General features: G+C 37.8%; 1 protein-coding gene across 1 annotated transcript; it reads left to right on the forward strand.

Annotated features, from left to right (window-relative positions):
• Window positions 1-5,998: 5,998 nt before the first annotated feature.
• Window positions 5,999-19,226, forward strand: PPID (peptidylprolyl isomerase D). The gene is made up of 10 exons (XM_019441141.2): window positions 5,999-6,196; window positions 7,433-7,573; window positions 9,773-9,879; window positions 11,838-12,026; window positions 12,928-13,050; window positions 13,197-13,303; window positions 15,047-15,188; window positions 17,982-18,068; window positions 18,167-18,209; window positions 18,956-19,226. Exons 1-10 carry the CDS (start codon window positions 6,112-6,114, stop codon window positions 19,042-19,044), a joined length of 1,113 nt encoding a protein of 370 aa, XP_019296686.1. The 5' UTR covers window positions 5,999-6,111; the 3' UTR covers window positions 19,045-19,226.
• The last annotated feature ends 55 nt before the right edge of the window (window positions 19,227-19,281 follow it).

Raw genomic sequence — 19,281 nt, forward strand, 5'->3', positions numbered from 1 at the left:
CTCCCATTACAAAGGATGTAATTTGAGTGTGGGAATTTATAGCCGAGAGCTCAGGTTTGAACACAGCAACTTTGGTGGGACAGGATATAGGAAAGAGGACTCAAAAACTTCCATGTGCCAGTGGTGCCTGGGTGGCTCAGTCAGTTAAGCACCTGACCCTTGATTTCAGCTTAGGTCATGGTCTCACGGTTTATGAGTTTGAGCCCACAGCGGGGCTCTGCACTTACAGTGTGGAGCCTACTTGGGATTCTACCTCTCTCTCTCTCTCTCTCTCTCTCTCAAAATAAATAAATAAACTTAAAAAAGAAACAAAAAACTTTCCATGTACCAACTCATCTTTTTAAACTTCAAACTGTCACCACCAGTTAATCAGTACTTATTTTGAGTGGTTGGCATTGACATTAGGATACAGAAGATAACTTATAAGATATGTAAAAGCATCTGGCACACTGTACGTATTCAGTAATGTTACTTTTACTTTTAATTCCCACAAATCATTCTGCCAAAGGAACTGGATCTCACCGTGGAGAAAAATTCTTTTTCCAAAGACATTTATAGGTCTAGAGGAATTCTATATTGTACTTATCATTTTCAGTAAATTTAAGGACATTAAAAATAATACTAACATTATTCAGAATAAATGTCAATATTAAGCATTTAAGACATTAATAAACCCAAATTATTTCATTAGAGATACAATGCCATTGATTATAAATGTCTCAGCAATGCCACCAGTGACCTCCATGTCACTAAATTCAGTGGATGTTTATTAATCCCTTTTTTACTTAACCTCCCAGCTTTACCAGTCAACCTGCTTTCCACTCTCTCCTTGAAACACTCTTTCCTTGGATTCCATGATACAACATTCTCTTGCTGGTTTGTCTTCTTACTTTTCCTTTTTGCCTCCATTACAGACATATCTTTCTCTCTTTGGCCTTTAAATCCTGCAGTTCCTCGAGGCTCTGTCCTAGGATGTCTTCTTTGCTCATTCCCTGCCCTCTTCCCCCAGCAATCACACCTGTCCTCGTGAAATTATCTGTATACTAATGTTACCTAAATTTCTATCTCTTAGACTTCTATTGTATATCCAATTAACTATTCAACATCTCTACTTGAATGTCTCAGAGGCACCTGAGACTCAACGAGTCCAAATCCAAACTTATCATGTTCCACTCAAATTATCATCTTCTTCCAGTGTCCCCATCCCAGTAAATAGCCTTACCACCCATCTACTTGTGTATCCCAGAAAGCCAGATGTCATCCTCCATCCATTCTTCTAGGTCACGTCCCATATCCAATCTATTATTTGGAACTGTTGATTTGATACATACTCCCCATGTGCCTTTCTCGTCCATCAATTTTCATCCATCTTTACTATCATCACTTCAGTATAAACTACTAACTGCCTCACTGCCCTCCTTACATCCATTATGACTCCCTTTGGTTTTATTCTCCATTTTAGAGCCAAAATAATCTTTTAAAATGCAAATATTTTAACGTTAACCTATGAAAAATACTACACTGGCTTGCTTAGCATGTCATAAAAGTCTCTGTCAATCAATAGAAAGTAACACACCCTTTCTCTATAAACTCTTCTACTTAGTATAACCCTTCTGTCAGAGCCATCAGGATTTGTTACTTGCATATCTACTATTAGTTTCTTTTGCCTTCAATCTCTGCCTCAAATTAGGGAAATTCATGGAGATCCAGTAGATTGGCACCAACGCTCCAACCTCCATGCAAAGTGATTAGGAGGAAATTTTATTACTGCTCTCATTTTCTATGGAAAAATGTTTCTTCTCGCTTCACATTCTATAGATATAGAATATCTCTCAGAAGGCAGAGAAGCCTAATCCGTGTTAGGATGCCAGATCAAAGCTAAGTTATGTAAGGATAAAACAAGTCCAATGTTAATGCCATGAGGAGCTCAAGGATCATTTACATATCATGGTATTTCTTACACAATATCTAAGTCTTATATATTTAAAGATAGATCATCAGGTTCTATCTTTCTAGCACATAAGAAAGTGGCTTTGGAATCATATCAAGCAACTTTCTTAACCTCTTCAGCACTTATCTGTCTGATAAATAAAATAGGATAGTAAGACTATACCTCTGACACAGAGTTCTTTTGAGGATTAACTAACATAAAGCATGTAAAGCACTTCGCAGAGAGCCTGGCACATAGCAATGATCAATAGGGCCTAGTTATTATTATTTGTGTTTGTGATAGTCATAATAAAATCCATTTTAAGGATGTACTTTTAGATTAAGCTAATTTTTTTTTCCTTGGAGGAAAGGAATATTAAAGATTTTTTAAAAGTTTACTTATTTGAGAGAGAGAGAGAGAGAGAGAGAGAGAGAGAGAGTGCAACAGCAGGAGAAGGGCAGAGAGATGTAGACAGAATCCCACTGATGGCACAGAGCCCGGTTGGTGCGGGGATCGAACTCATGAACCACAAGATCATGACCTGAGCCTAAAATGGACACTTAACCAACTGAGTCACCCAGGAGCTCCACAAATATTAAGGATTTGAACAATGGTTTTGTTAAATCATTGTATCATTAATTTCGTTCTATTAGATAAATACACATCTCACAACTGAAAACAGTTAAAATTAATCTTATTACTCCTCAGAAAAAGAATACGTGCAAACTCTAAATTAATATTCAATATCCTTTTTTGATCACATCACTTCCAGCTCCTAGATGATTCTTATCATTTTAGGAGTTCTCAGGCGCAAAGTCCACTGCACTATTTCCATCTGTGGGATGATTTCTGCTGGTGGCAGAGACTCTACTGTCCCCTGGTGGCATCTGCTGTCTTCCTTGGGTTCAATGTTCAGCTCAGAAAAATTACAATTATTCTTACTCATAAATTTTAGCAGGCAGAGCTTTGAGAGTTGCTTTTCCATTCTGATCTGTCAGGGTAGAGATTCTTGGTTAGGACTCTCTCCTACACGTTAGTATCTCAACACCAATGCCTCCTTTAGAAGCAGAATCATTTAGTCTCCTTAAGGAGTTGCAGATTAGCCTCTTGGAGTTCAGTTTTGCTGTCAGAGCCTGACTCTCAACAGACAGGATCCTGAAACTTTCTTCCCAGACTTTGGTGTCCTTTCTGACATCTTACCTTTGATAAAGGGGTTGGGTGTTATTTCAAACTTGTCTGGCTCCTAGTTGGGATCTCAATGATCCACAGTCTATGCCCATATAAAGGTATGAACTCAGATGTGTGAAACAAAAGTTTTTTTTCTATTACTCACTTTAAGTTCAATTTTGAATGGTCTATTCCAAAGGGTTGATAATGCCATAATCTTTGCCAATTTCTGGTATCTTACTTTCTCCTCTTGGGATTGGATCTAAACTTGATAATGTCTAGTGTTGCAGCCAGTTTTGGGGCAATCCATATTCTCTCTGGGGCTTGCTGCCTTCCTGAGGCTGTATTCAGGAATCCAGGCACATATTTGCTCTGCTCTCAGATCTCATAAACCCATCTATGGAGGTTTGCTGGATTTCCCAGGGATGTGACTGGGGAAGATGGTTCAGAGAGTTCTCGTCTCTGAGACAATGGAAATCTGCACCACCATTGCCTCCCCTCTTACTCTCCTCTCTACCATCCAAACCCCCCAGTCTCCAGGATAGGGGATGAGTTTGTTTATTTGAGTTTTATTACTACTATTATTTTTTTTGCAAGTGGAAAGCCATGCTCTTACAAAAGATGTTTTGTCCAAATCTCTTGCTATGCCAGGAGTCTTTTTTGTTCCTGTAAAGCCAAAACTTTTAGAACTCCAAAGCCAGGAAAACTGGTTTACCCTCTGTTTTCTTTGCTGTCACATATTTCTCCTAAAGCAACGAGTACAGAGCCTAGCTGTTTGTTTGGGTGGAGTAAGGGGCAAAGAGATTGGAAAGCAGAATACTGCATGGGGGGTATGATCTATAAATATTATCCTACCACACTTATGAGGAACAGACAGAAATAATAATAGAGCTCTTAGACAAATACTCATCCCTCTATTCCGATGAAATTATGTTCTTAGCCCTAAGAAATAGTGCATGCCGCTTGCTCTTTGTTTCTGCACACAGGCAAGACTTCAGAACTCTGAAGCCCTGTTTTAGTTAAGCGGACAATGGGACAGGTTGTCTTCTAGAAGGATTTATCTTTTCACTAGAGATCAGTACTGGAGTGGTTTTGAAAGGTATGATTCTGTTACCCAAGTTTGTTCTAGGAATGTGACAGTTTATATAAAGCTGTTACTTTACTGTGAAAAATCTAGACACAGTGAGAGTAACATTTAGTCTTTTACACTCAGAAACTTGTAGAACAGGAAGAATCACGTTATATTTTCTGAGAATGCAGAGGTATCCTCAAAGCACCTTTGCAGTTTGAACTTTCATTTTGAAGTATGTTATTATTTTAATAAGGTATTAGCTATTTATAATTAATAATTGCTTATACCTGTTGAGTACTATGTTTCTGATACTAAAACATCTAAATAATTCTTCACCTAATCCTCATAAAAACCTTAAGAAAGGGCCCCTGGATGGCTGACGTTAGCGTATGCGACACTTGATCTTGGGGCTGCCAAGTTCAAGACCCATGCTGGGTGTAGAGCTTAAAAGCAAAACAAAACAAAACAAAAAACAACTTAAGAGATACCTATCATTATCCTAATTTACCAATGAGGGAACTGAAGCACACAGAGGTTAAGTAACTTGTCCAAAGTCACAAGTTAATTAGTGATTGAATTTGAACCCCGAAGCCTGATGGCACAGAAGTGCTTAACTATCCTAAGTAGTTAATCACAATGATATTCATAATGATAATAATGGTTAGGAGGTCATGGCGTAAAAGTGACAATTCTCAGGATAATAAGCTAAAGGCTACCTTTAAGCTAGAGGAGTAGAAAACTTTTAATGTGAATTTATGTTTTGATATTTGTGAGACAAACTGTAAATTGCCATTTGCAGCCTGGAAATGAGAATGGATTAGAGAACAATTTATTTTGATTCATATTCATCAAAGGACTCATGAGTTGTGTGCTGAGCTTACTTGATCCTCAGGGAACCACAAAGAATCAACACCATGGAATTCAAGGATGTCAACTGGCAAGGAATTAAGATTTTACATTAGTTTTAATGTGCTGGAATTTGAAAGGGTCAGCAGGAAGCACTGATAATCTTCTCAAAGCATACACAAAGACACATGGAAATAAAATTTGTTAGCATTCTGTATAACTCATTCATTCATTCAAAACAATTTATTGAGCACCTACTACCTGCTGGACACTGTTAGAAGTGCTCTGGATAAAGCAATGAACAAAACTAAATTCTTGTCCTAGCAGAGTAATTCTAATGGGAGAGGATAGATGGAAGTGCTAAAGAACATACCAGTTCTCTCCAAAATTAGGCTTGATCAGAGGTGAGTCTATGTTCCTATGACTAGGTAAAATCTTTACACAAATTCCCATAAGGGGAAACTGGACTATAACACAGTTTTATCAGGGAACGAAACTGCTCTTTTCTGGACGTTCAGCTTCACAGTCATCAGTAAAAATGTTAATATTTAAGAGTAACTTCTAACAATAAGGCAGTAATAACATGGCCACTATTGATTAGCTACCACCAGGCTGTGTTAGGCATTGTGCTAAGCAATTTACGTTTCAATCCTCAAAACGACCCCCCAAGGTGAGCATTTTGTCCCATTTTTCAGACAAGCAAAATGAGTTTCGGAGAACAGTCACTCATCCGTTAGCGGCAGACCTGAGGCTGGGATGGAGAGGACGGTCTCCAAAGCTTTTTTACACTACCGTGGTAGGAAAAGCGATGAAACACGTGCGAAAACAATAACAACGATCGGGGCTGCAAAATCAGTACGCGAAAAGCGAGATAGCACAGGACAGAGAACTACAGAGAACGCGCACGAGCTCCAGCGCGCGGAAACGACGCCGGGAGGAGGCGCCGGAAGTCAGGGCGCGGCTTCCCGACCTCACGCCGGAAGTAGCTCGTCAGCGCCGCCGACAGATCGTCGCGGAGAAAGTAGCTTTGGGGTCGAAGGTGCTGGGCGTCCACGAGATTGTCTGAGTTCGCTCCCAAGCGCATCTGCAATTCAGTATGTCTCACCCGTCCCCCCAGACTAAGCCCTCCAACCCCAGTAACCCCCGAGTCTTCTTTGACGTGGACATCGGAGGGGAGCGAGGTGAGCAGAGTCTGATACTTGGGGAGTGGCCCCGAGGAAGCTGGACTTACCAGGATTTGGGCGACTCCGAGGGTGGCGTGCGGTTCGGGCCAGGGGCTGCACTGTGATGCGAAGGGGATGGCTCCCCAGACTGGACTGTTGGAACAAATACTGATTTCCAAGGCTGGGTGGAGCCCGCGCCCTTGTACCAATACCATCGGTCGCGCGGAAGTTTCTGGAAATTTCTGGTTTGGGGATTGTGGCGGCCTTTAGTTTGTCTCTCCTGATTTGGTTCCTCCCCACCTTGCATCAAGCAGGCATGAAATAAGGTTGTTTTATGTATGTAGTGGGACATTCAGAAAACTGTGATAGGCGTTTGTTGAGTTCCGGTCACGCCATGTCTTTTGCCACGCGAGATATATATCAGCAGCTGCCATGTGGTTTATAAATAGAGCAACTTTTGTTTGTTGGTTTTTCTTATTACCTATTTTTACCTTAGAGGTACCGTCAGATTGGTGAATATTTTCTGTTTTGGCATTGGGAAAAAGGAGCTCAGTGTAGCAATGTGGTTGCCTAGGCTACGTCAGCGGCTCGGAAGCTCCTAGGGACTTGTGAATTAGCGTATCGATTTGTAACTGAATTGCTCTTGTTGTAGAACGGGTTAGGTTTGTGGGGCTAGGCTGTGTTAACGCAAATACCAACGAAGACATCAGGATTTAGGGACCCCGTGGATGATTATGGACGCACATGTACATTTTGTTTTGAAATTAGCGCGAGGTTTATTTTACCTGCCTTGGGAGTTGTCTAAAATGGGAACAACTTCACATTTTTGCTTGAGCGGCTGCATTAGGCAGATTCCATAGAACACAGAGGCTACAGCTATACTTAAAATTCAGCCAACCTGACCACTCAAAGGATATTTAATTTTCTCCTATTGGTTACTTGGTGGTTATAATTTCTGAGTACAAGTTGGAAGAAATTACTCAGAATTTAAAACCATTTGCACTTCATAGTGTCCCTTACATGGTGTTAATCTTCTGGCTACTGTATTTATGATCCTTTGTTAAGATGTAGAAAAGTAATTGCTTCAGATTCATGAAGATACGTGACACTTAACATTAGACTAAATTTGAATGTTAGAAAAATGACCAAAAAAGAGAACTTGGTATTTCAGTCACTAGAATTTTACCAGCTCCCCTTTTATCATTTGCATATTTGGTTGTTTGCATACTGACATGATTTCATTTTTTATTTTAGTGGGTCGAATTGTCTTAGAATTGTTTGCAGATATTGTACCGAAAACTGCAGAAAATTTTCGTGCATTGTGTACAGGAGAAAAAGGCATTGGACCCACCACTGGGAAACCTCTCCATTTCAAAGGATGTCCTTTCCATCGAAGTATGTGTAAAAATTTGAATCTGATTCTTTTTTTTTAACGCTTATTTTTGAGAGAGAGAGAGAGTGTGTGTGTGTGTGTGAGAGTGAGTGTGTGTGTGTGTGTGTGCGCGCGCGTGTGCACGCGGGGAAAGAGCAGAGAGAGGGAGAGAGAAAATCTCAAGCAGGCTATATCAGCAGAAAGCCTGATGTGGGACTCGAACTCCCAAACAGTGGGATGGTTCCTGACCTGAGCCGAAACCAAGAGTTGGACGCTTAACCAACTGGACTACCCAGGTGCCCCTTGAATCTGATTCTCGTAAATAATTCTGTAGGCATTAGGGAAGAAAATACCAAGTGATAAAGAGTTAAAGTTAAAAATTACTGCTGGTTTCAGGAGGATGCTTTGACATCTGAGGCAGTAGCTCAATTTCATAAAGGTTGGGCTGTGAAAAGTGGAATTCTGAGAGGGTGCTAAGGTTTACTTAGAAATGGAATGCCTTAGCTTCACCAGACATCTGGCTCTTCACACCAGTGGGATTAGATTGAGAAAAAAGGGTGTGCTATGATAAAGAAACAGACCCTAGTTTTATTTTTTATTTCTTAAAGTTCACTTATTTATTTTGAGAGATAGAGAGTGCATGTGTGCAGCACAAGCGGGGGAGGGGCATAGAGAGAGGGACGGAGAGTCCCAGAATCCCAAACAGGCTCTGCGCCTACAGCTACACTCACAAACTGAGATCACGACCTAAACTAGATCAAGAGTTGGATGTTTGACCGATGGAGCCATCCACACGCCCCAAGAAGCAGACTTTAGCTTGACTGATGACAAAAAAGTTATACCTAGTACTGGACAGGATTGCCTGGGAAGGCTGTAGCTGATTGAAAGATTCAGTGTCTTGGTATTATTTTAATTAAAAGATGACACTTCACAATGCCTGTCACCCTTTGTTTAGTGATTATTTGATGGTTCCCTAGTAGGCTCTAGGTTCCATGAATTCAGGAACTAAATCTTTTCATCGTTTTGTCTTCAGCATACAGTATAGTTATTAAATAGGCACTCAATAAATATTTGCTTAATGAATAAATAAAGCATAATCATGAGTAGTATTTTTAAAAGAAACTTAAGAAAAAATTAATGTTGATTATAAAATATTTAAATGTTTTACATTTATGTTTAATAAAATACTAAAATATACTAATAGAATGTAGTATTCAGAAGAGAGTTGATGTAGGAGGCCTGAGACTGCTTTCCTTAGAAAGGTTTGCTTGCAGGATGGCCATTAGCTGGAGTTTAGGAACTTGGCACTTGAACGATTCCCTGAATCATAATGATGGTTTACTGTGCCTAGATTGTTTGTACACACACTTTGATTTATGCTGAACATCTGATTTCCTTTTGAGAGTCTGAAATTTTGGTACATGGCTAGGTAGAGAGTAACTGCATGATCAGCCCTGATGAAAACCCTGGATGAGTCTGTAATGGGCAACAACATTGTGCACATGTTGCTGCATTTTTTTTTTTTTTGCTGGGGGAAGAATGTGCTATATGACCTCTCATAGAAGCGAGAGAGTGTAAGGAAGCACATGGATTCCTCCAGACTCTGTTTATTATCTTTTTCTTTTATCATCTAGTTATGTATCTTTATTACATTATTGTAATGCAACCAAATGCTGAGGTGCATGAATCCTAGAAAATGTCTGAACATGGAGGTGGTCTTGGGAACCTTTGACACCAAGTGCTAATACTTGCTAAAGTACTTCCATTATTGTATAACAAATCTCAGAATAATTGATCTTATTTAGTAGACTTTAATGAGTAACGTGCCTAGCCATGTGCATGGTGAAAAGCAGTTGCTGTACTTAATTGTTTCCTAGAAGAGACAGATCATTACAATATGTGTTGTAAAGGTAGAATCAAGATGCTGTGGGAGGAAAATTGATGAGATCCAACTTGGGGGTCTCAGTGACAGTTTCACAAGGAGGTGCCATTTGAACTAATTCTTTGAGTATTAGTGAGCAGGCAGTAAAAGTAGTTTGGACTCAGACTATGAAAAGTCTTTTAAGAGTTTGGAGTTGTGGGGATGGGTGGGGAAAGACAGGAGAGTGCTAAGACTAGAGTCATGTTTTAGGAAGTTCATCTTTCTTATTACATGTTCATTAGTTAACATTACTATAGTCATCCATATTTTAGTTTCTAATAGCTGTTTTCCTTTTTTGTAGTTATTAAGAAATTTATGATTCAGGGTGGAGACTTCTCAAATCAAAATGGGACAGGCGGAGAAAGTATTTATGGTGAAAAATTTGAAGATGAAAATTTCTATTATAAGGTAAAGTGGACAAAAGGGAATGTTTATTGCTAATAGTAAAGGTTATTAGATGTCTGGGATACTTGTTGGACTAAGAACCAATAAATGTTTCAACGTGTGCTTAGATTCTCCTTTTCTTGTAAAAGGTATCATATTTGTAAATATATATTTAATATATATTTATTATTTTTAATATAGAAAAATTTGATCCACTAATTTTATTTGGCAAAAATACAATGGTTATGCCTGTGAGATCCAGGTTTACATACTTCAGTAAAGCCAATGAGTTCTTAAGAGTGGCCACCATATGGCAGAATTGTTTCCAGGAAAAATGTTCTCATTATCAGAAGGATGGTAACTTGTGCATCTTTATGCTTGAATTTGAAGAGCAACAAAACCATCGCTAATATCCAGGATGTCAGGGGATTTGCAAAGTAACGGATATGGTTAATGTCCAAGCTCCTAAAGGACATTAGTGGTGCCTGTGCCTTATCTTCATTTTCCCAAGATGTAATTGGGGTATATTGCATCATTCAAGTTGTAAGAAGGGACACGTAAGTACAAAAGTAAAGTAATATCTTTGGAAATGAGGAATATGAGCAAGGTAATTAGGATAATTTGAAAAGAAATTGTCATCAGTCTTTTAAACAGTATTCATTGGCTGCAATTGTATGTATTTAGTACTGTTACTGGCACCAGAGGGTTTATAAAAATGAATGGCTTTGATGATAATTTAAGATCTTCCCAGGAAGACAAGATTAAAACACATGGGACAACTGGAGAATAAATAATATGCAAATTAATGCTAAATTGATTGAGACTTTATATATTCTAGGAGACAGGTATGATTTATATATTCTAAATTATTAGGGGAGACATTGAAGAGGAATGGGTACTTAAACTGGGCCTTGCAGGGTGGCCAAGACTTGGTTAGACAGGAACTAAAACATAGATGCCAGTTTGAAGGATATGAGTGAGGAAAGACAAAGGCTTTCCTCAGCCTTTGCATGACCAGACAAAAATTTAGAAAGCCTAAGGATAAAGTGGAAAGATGAAGACATTGGGTTTCATAGAATCTTTGAATAGGTTGATGCCAAGTAGAAATTTGATTTTGAGATGTATGCAGCAGTTTGTTTAGGTCATTCTCTGGAATGGTTCTCTGAAGATTCACCTGGAGTGAAAGCCATAATGTTTGTATTTTTTTTTTAAGTTTTATTTATGTATTTATTTTGAGAGCTTGCGTGTGTGTGTGTGTGTGTATGTTTGTGTGTGTGTGTGTGTGTGTGTGTGCACGTGTGCACTCGTGCGTGTGCATGGGGTCAGGGCAGAGAGAGGGGAGAGAATCTCAAGCAGACTCCACGCTGCCAGCACAGAGCTGACCTGGGGCTAGATCCCACAAACTGTAAGATCATCATGTGAGCCAAAATCAAGAGTTGGATGCTTAACCACCTGAGCCACCCTGGTGCCCCTGTTTGGATTCTTCTGAGATTAGGAAAGTACCTAACGAATGTCCTGTCTAAATGGAATGTCCCATCACTGTTCCCAGTTTATTGATGTGTAAAGGAGGAATCAAAGTGTAGGCTCATAAAAATGGGAAGACTGTTCCCTGTTCTCAGAAGAGAGAGCATTCCTTATGAAAAGAGGGCAGAGTACAATCATTAGATTTCCATAATGCAGCATCTTCATCTTAAGTTGAGATACAAATATGTTCTCAAAATGGCCTGTTTAGAAACCTGCCCCCCCCCCCCCATTGTTTTCGTTATTTTATTTGGTTTCATAAACTTTTCTTAAGGTCTAAAAAGTGATTAAGTGCCCCATGTTTGTGGATTAAAGGTTGCAATTTATACAAAATAAAATTACATTGTTTGCTCTGAGTAACATTAAAGCCTGCCCTAGTTTTATGTGAATGGTCAGTGAAAGAATAATTCAGACTAGAACCACTAACCTTGGTTTTCTTTTAATGATTTTTATTTCTACAGCATGACCAGGAAGGTTTATTGAGCATGGCAAACGCAGGCTGCAATACAAATGGTTCTCAGTTCTTTATCACAACAGTTCCAACTCCTCATTTGGATGGGAAACATGTGGTATTTGGTCAAGTAATTAAAGGAATGGGTGTGGCAAGGATACTGGAAAATGTAGAAGTGAAAGGTGAAAAACCTGCCAAAGTAAGTAAAAAGTTTTAGTGAGATATACTTGTTATCTTAATTACTGCCTTAAACATAAGTAAAAGGATCAGGTGATTATTAGTGGGGAGAATGTTAGGATGACTTTCGGTATTGAAGCTTGGACTGCCACTTTTTTTTAAAACTTTTCTACAGTGGGAAAGATGAGATTAGGATAGCTTATAAGGAGATTTTTATTATTTCAACTTCAATTTTGGTGATTTTTTGTAGGTTTCTTAACTCTTTCTATACCTGCAAAACTTTGAATCAGTATGTACAGTAGTACATAGTAGGAAGAGGACAGGAAACCAAGAATCCTGTCTAGACTCTGCCATTTAACTGGTGGTTTGGCCTTGATCTTGTTATTTAAGTTTTCTTGGCATGTTTCCTCATCCTGTATAAATTACTTGAGGGTTTAGACTAGATTATATAACTCTGTAAAGAACCTCGTATTTTACATGTCCTTGAATCACGGTGGCCAGAATACTACCTAACCTAGTTGGCAGGGTTGTGTGTGGGAACTGGAAACTGAAATACTTAGAGGAGATAGACTGTTTCTCATTGTATGATGGAAACAGTAGTAAACTTGAAAGGACATGCCTCACCGAAAGAAAATTATATAGAAAATGATAACATTTTCAACTGTTCTCTGTACACTGAGCTGCTAAATAGCAGTAAAACACTTTCATAAAATAGTGACATTGTATTGTATAGTGGAATGTATATAAAGGGCATTATTGTAATCAGAGCAGATAGATGAGACTTCTGTTAATCTGTCATTTTAGAAGTGACATGGACAGTGTTGCACATAACTTATACCTGTATAGCTTTTAAACCTAGATCTCTTGTTTTTAATCTCATTAATATGGTAGTGCACCTCTACAATTTAGGATTATTTTTACAGTTGTGCGTTATTGCAGAATGCGGAGAATTGAAGGAAGGGGATGATTGGGGCATATTCCCAAAAGATGGCTCTGGTGACAGTCATCCAGATTTCCCTGAGGATGCAGATATAGATTTAAAAGATGTGAGTACTTTCAGATTAGTCAAACTTTATTATTAAAAATAGTACTAAAATTTTGAGCTTTGTATCAGTCTGTCTTAATGATAGAACCTAGCATTTAGCTACATTAATTACTAAAATGCAACATATTTGTATTTTTTTTTATACAGGTAGATAAAATTTTACTAATAACAGAAGACTTAAAAAATATTGGAAATACTTTTTTCAAATCCCAGAATTGGGAGATGGCCATTAAAAAATATACAAAAGTTTTAAGGTAATAAAATATTTTTAGTAAGTTAATTTTAATAACTTGTAACTTGAATTATAAACTGAAATTCAGAGTTTATTGTCTTTTGGGCAAAATTACTTTGTAGAATAATAACCAGGTGTGTTGAAATAGTTGCATTTCTTTTGTTTCCTCTAACTTCTTATTTTGAAAATTTCAAAATACAGGAAAATTGAAAGAATAGTATGTGAATACTCATGTACCTTTACCTGTTTTCACTACTTTTTAACTTTTGCTACATTTGTTTTTGTAGAATCATTTTGAAAGGAAGTTACAGATACCATGACATTTACCCCTTCAATGGCTTAGCAGATATTTCCTAAGAATCAAAAACATGCTTCCACATAACCTTCTGGACCACTGAAAAAGACCCCCAGAATAACATTGATCCAATAATATTGTCTAATATGTAATCCATGTGCAGATTTCCCTAATTATTTCACTTGGTTTTGTGTCTCTAGTCTCCTTTAATCTTTGGTAGTTCCTATTTTACATTAGGTTTTCTAAGTCATTTGTATTTTGTGCAGTCTTAAGTCAGTTGTTTTATGGAATACCATCTGTATTTGTTTGCTCCCTCAAGATTATTTTGAGGTTAAATATTTTGGCAAGACCACTTAAATCGGTGGTGTTGAATATTTCCTATGATACCACATCCTGAAAGCACATGTCAATTTGGCCTATTTTGAGTTTTGGCATTTGGTTAAAGTGGCATTAGCCAGATGCTTGTGTCATAAAAGTACCTTTTCCTTTTGTAAATAATAAGTACTTTGTGAAGTGATCCTGTGAGATTGTGTAAATATCCAGCTCCTAATCTTTCTTTCATCCAGTGGGTGTTAGCATCATTGAAGATCTTTGCCCGAATCAGTTATTATATTGATGGTGACAGAACTGATTTTCTAATTTATCATTCATAGCTGGCATTCTAATGTTTGAAAGAGCCTCTTCCCTCTGCCCTGCCTCCCTTTTTTAGTACCACTGTAGATCTGTGTTTTTTTTTGTTTTTTGTTTTTTCCAGTTCAGCTTGTTACTGTACTCTCCTTCTTTTTGATGTTCAAAGGGTTCCAATTTGTCCAGTGGAAGCCCCCTTTCCTGTATCTGTTTGACATGTTCCTATTAGTCTGTGAGCACTTGCTTGCTTTCACAAGGTGTTCTATGTTCATCTTGTTTCTTGATTTGGTATTAGCAGTTTCTCCAAGGAGCCCTGGCTCTTTTTATTGGGGGATTGATTTCAGAAACCAGATTCTGAGAGCCAGGTGTGCTCATCATTTCTGGGCCTTCTTCCGTGGGCAGAGCTAAGAATTATATTAAAATACAGTTCAAAGTCAACAGTTCAAAGTCAACAAAGTCAGCTGTATTTAAAATACAGTTCAAAGTCAACTCATTCTATACCCTCTCCCACAGTGAGAACCTTGGCCCAAACATAATTACATTGGAACGTAAATAATGGAGATCGTGAGTTTTAAAAATTGGGACATGTTAGTAGTGCATGATTATCTTTAGATTTGGGGATTGTTGTTAAATTGGTTTCTTTGAACACTTTTGGGGAAAAAGTTGGAACAAATAAAAATAAATCTTCTAAAGGAAAATAAAATTGTGATCATTAAGAATATTAATATTAGCATTTGATGAGCTTTTTATATCAGAAGTGACATAATACTTTTTGACATAGTTGAAGGAGCAGGTTAAGTCGTATGTGGCGTTACATGCCAACTTTATTAATGTATTCTCCAGATACGTGGAAGGTTCAAAGGCTGTTATTGAGAAAGCAGACAGATTGAAGCTGCAACCTATAGCTTTAAGCTGCGTGCTGAATATTGGTGCTTGTAAACTGAAGATGTCAAATTGGCAGGGAGCAATTGACAGTTGTTTGGAGGTAAGTCTCTTTGACCTCAGACTTTTTGAAGGAGTTGGTTTATGATTTATCAACTTGAACAAAAACAATTTTATATACATTAATATATTTTATTACATAGGACCTAATGAGACTTGATGAAAAAGTTCTTTTATCTCTAAATACTTTGGACCTTCAGTTCTTCCTGTTAATCCATCCATTTAGCTTATAACATTATATAACTTAATACCAATGAAGATATTTTCCTTTTCCCTTCAGAGCACAGTATCAGCTCATTTATTCATTTTAACATATTGAGCACCTATTGTGTGCTAGGTATTGGAAGACAAAGCCAGGAATGATTAAGATTATGGGTTGTGGAGCCAGTCAGACTTGGGTGTTTTTGTTAGACTTCCGTTACTAACTTTGTGTTGGGTAAGTCCTAATTTTAGAGAGTTTTAACATCTTTATTATTTATTTATTTGCTTATTTTAAAGTTTATTTATTTTTAGAGAGAGAGAGAGAGAGAGAGAGAGAGAGACGGCATGAGAAGGGAAGGGGAGGAGAGAGAGGGAGAGGCTCTCAAGCAGGCTCCATATTGTCAGCACAGAGCCTGATGCGGGACTCAAACCCACAAACTGTGAGCTCGTGACCTGAGCTGAAGGCAGGAGTCAGACATTTGACAGACTGAGCCACCCAGATGCCCCAACATCTTTATATTAAATAAAAATAATACTTGCTTTATGGAATTGTTACAAAGATTATATAACATGTAAGAACATTTAGCACAGTATTGGGCATATTTTAAGCACCTAACAGAGATAGGGTGTTTTTTTTTTTTTTTTTTTTAGATACGAGAGAGAGAGAGGTAGAGAGAGGTAGAGAGAGAGAATGTCAAGCAGACTCTGTGCTGTCAGCACAGAGCCTGAACTGGGCTCCAACTCACAAATCATGAGATCATGACCTGAGCCAAAACCAAGTCAGACATTTAACCAGCCGAGCCACCCAGGCACCCCAAGATTTAGGTGTTTCAGTTAAAAGACTCATACTCTCAAGGAACTTTTTATTTGGCTGAAGAGGGAGTCAGTTTCAATTTAGGGTCATCAGGATTTACATAGGGGGAATGGATAGTACTGAGACACTCAAAGGTCACCTGTCTTCATGGGGACATCCAGGGATACTGACTGATAAAGCTAGATAGGTGGCAGCATTACCTCCTTAATCGAACAATTATGACATTCTTCCTATTGCATAGTTGAAAAATTTTCCAAACTGTGTATTTTAGAAAGACCCATCTCCAGTAATTTTTATGTATTTTGCACATTAAGCAATGTAATTAAATCAGCTATGCCCAGAGTAAGTAGAAATCAAATGAGATCTGGGGTGCCTGGTTAGCTCAGTTGGTAGAGCATGTGACTCTTGATCTTGAGGTTGTAAGTTTGAGTCCCATGCTGGGTGTAGAGATTACTTGAAAAAAAAATTTTTTTTTTTAATGAGATACTAATTTGGTAGGATAGGTAGAATAAGGGCTAATATTAGAAGGGAGTATACAACAGGCAAAAATTTATCCAAGGAAAAGTTTGGTCTTCACTCTGGGTTTCTTTTCTTTTTCTTTCTTTCTTTCTTTCTTTCTTTCTTTCTTTCTTTCTTTCTTTCTTTCTTTTTTTTTTTTTTTTAAATGTTTATTTCTGAGACAGAGACAGAGCATGAGTGAGGGAGGGTCAGAGAGAGACGGAGACACAGAACCAGAAGCAGGCTCCAGGCTCTGAGCTGTCAGCACAGAGCCCAATGCGGGGCTTGAACTCACAAACCATGAGATCGTGACCTGAGCCGAAGTTGGTCTCTCAACCAACTGAGCCACCCAGGCGCCTCCTTTTTTTTTTTTTTTTTTTTTAAAGTAGTCTCCACACCCAATGTGGAGCTTGAACTCCTGACCCGGAGATTAAGAGTGGCATGGTCCACTGACTGAGCCAGCCAGGTGCCCCAACTCTGGATTTCTTTTGGACCTTTGTGAGGCAGATAATACGCCTTTTGCAGGAAAATCTTAGTATTGACCTTTAGAAGATGTGAATAAACAAAATAGGTTATTTCTAAAATGTTTGTTTCAGAGCAGAGACCTATTAAGTGTTAACTACTGCTCCTTAAAAAAACTCCTAGATTGCAAGTAAAGAGTGTAACAAATTTTTATTCATAATGTTTTTCTCTGATAATTTAGGGTCCAATCAGGAGATAGAAACTATATAGTAATTTGAAAAGAGAAAGTTTAATATAAAAGTACATGTAAGAGGAGATTGGAATAGTGAGGGATTGGCTAGTAAAGAGAATTCTGAAGAATATGGGAATAGCAGATATATATCTATCTGCCATATATAAATACATGGAGCTGGGATGGAGCCTCAAGAAAAAGTCACCTCTTGAGGGCCCTTAGGCTGAGATCTGTACTTCACTGGAGAGGGGATAGCTGTGACTTACTGGTGGCAGAGAAGTTCAATGGGTACCATACTTGTGATTCCCTGTAGTGCTTAGGGAAGTTGCCTGCAGGGAGCTCCTATTGACCAAGTAGTGCTGTTGACCAAGTTCAGTGCAGGAGCCCAAGAGAAATGCACGGGAACCTGCAAGAGAAACAGCTTTTCTCATCCGTGTCCCTTTAGTGCCCTCTACTGACAAAATGTAATGTGCCAGCTGGCAGAGGGTATTTACAGGGTCCATCCAACTCCATTATCACAGAGCAGTAAAGGGTTGATTTGTAGCTGACTGGCAGTAAATTGAAATCTAGCACATATATTTAATTCTTAATATTTAGATAAAAATATTAATTTTACAATTTTTTTGTAGGCTCTTGAAATAGACCCATCAAATACGAAAGCATTGTACCGTAGAGCTCAAGGATGGCAAGGATTAAAAGAATACGATCAAGCTTTGGTAAAATTTTGTTCTAAATTTTAATTTTTTTAGACAACCACCTTCATAAATCATACATCTAATTTCTTTAAATGTTTTTTTTTTTTTTCCAATTAAAGGCTGATCTTAAGAAAGCTCAGGAGATAGCACCAGAAGATAAAGGTAAGTTTGTACTTTTTATAGTGAAAGTTCATTTTGTCCTGTAAGAATTCACCTTCATAAACCATTGTATTTTTTGCCACTTAGAGACCTATTTGTTCAACATATATTACAGAATGTCTGTTATTGGGCTAGGCATTGGCCATACTGCAGTGAATGTCAAGATCCCTGCTCTCAAGGAGCTTACATTCTGGTCTCTATTCAGAATATTGATTTTCACACATCTGAATACTATTTTTCTATCATATCATTTGAGATCTGGTTCCTATTGCTGTAATTCTAGTTGAAAGCACAGCACTAAAAGATAAAGTATTTATGATGAATTTAATGTTTGGGACCATTCCTTAAGCTGAATGAGGCCATAATATAAGTATTCTAGTTACTGGATATGTTTTAGGAAAGCTATGGAAAGTTAGAGCACAAAAATTTGTTTTTCAAATAAAGCCTGCTACAAATAGTGATGGTAGGCCTAGGTATTAAAATATATCTTCAGTTTCTTATTACTAAAGTAAAATAGGAAAGGCACTTCTTTCAAATTGACAATCTTCTAAAATTATGTTTCATGGTTTTTGTGTTTGTGTAATGTTTCCTCAGTAAAATATTCTGTTAATAGAGCTCAGTTACTTTATGGACAAGAGTTTTATCAACGGCGGGGGCATTAACTGTCATACTAAAACATCAGTTTGTTGGGCATTCTCATTTTTTGGATGTTTTGAGAAATAACTCCTATTTACATATTTATTTTACAGCTATCCAGGCAGAATTGCTGAAAGTCAAACAAAAGATAAAGGCACAGAAAGATAAAGAGAAGGCAGCATATGCAAAAATGTTTGCCTAATAAGGAATTCAGTTTTACTTACATATGCATTGATTGTATAAAGGCAATAAGAAAATTTAAAGGTTTCTGTCTGTTATAGATGATCCCTGATGTGTTTCCTTTGATACTTCGGTTTCTCATTGTTTACAGTTTAGGAATACTGAAAAGGGTTCACTCTTAATAAAACGGTGTTACAAAATACAGTGAAGTTGGTTCTTTTTAATGGCTATTCTGCATTAGTTACAAAGAATAATGGTG

The sequence above is a fragment of the Panthera pardus genome, unplaced genomic scaffold, assembly GCF_024362965.1.
Source record: "Panthera pardus isolate Hobbes unplaced genomic scaffold, ASM2436296v1 HiC_scaffold_13, whole genome shotgun sequence".
Classification (NCBI taxonomy): Eukaryota; Metazoa; Chordata; class Mammalia; order Carnivora; family Felidae; genus Panthera; species Panthera pardus.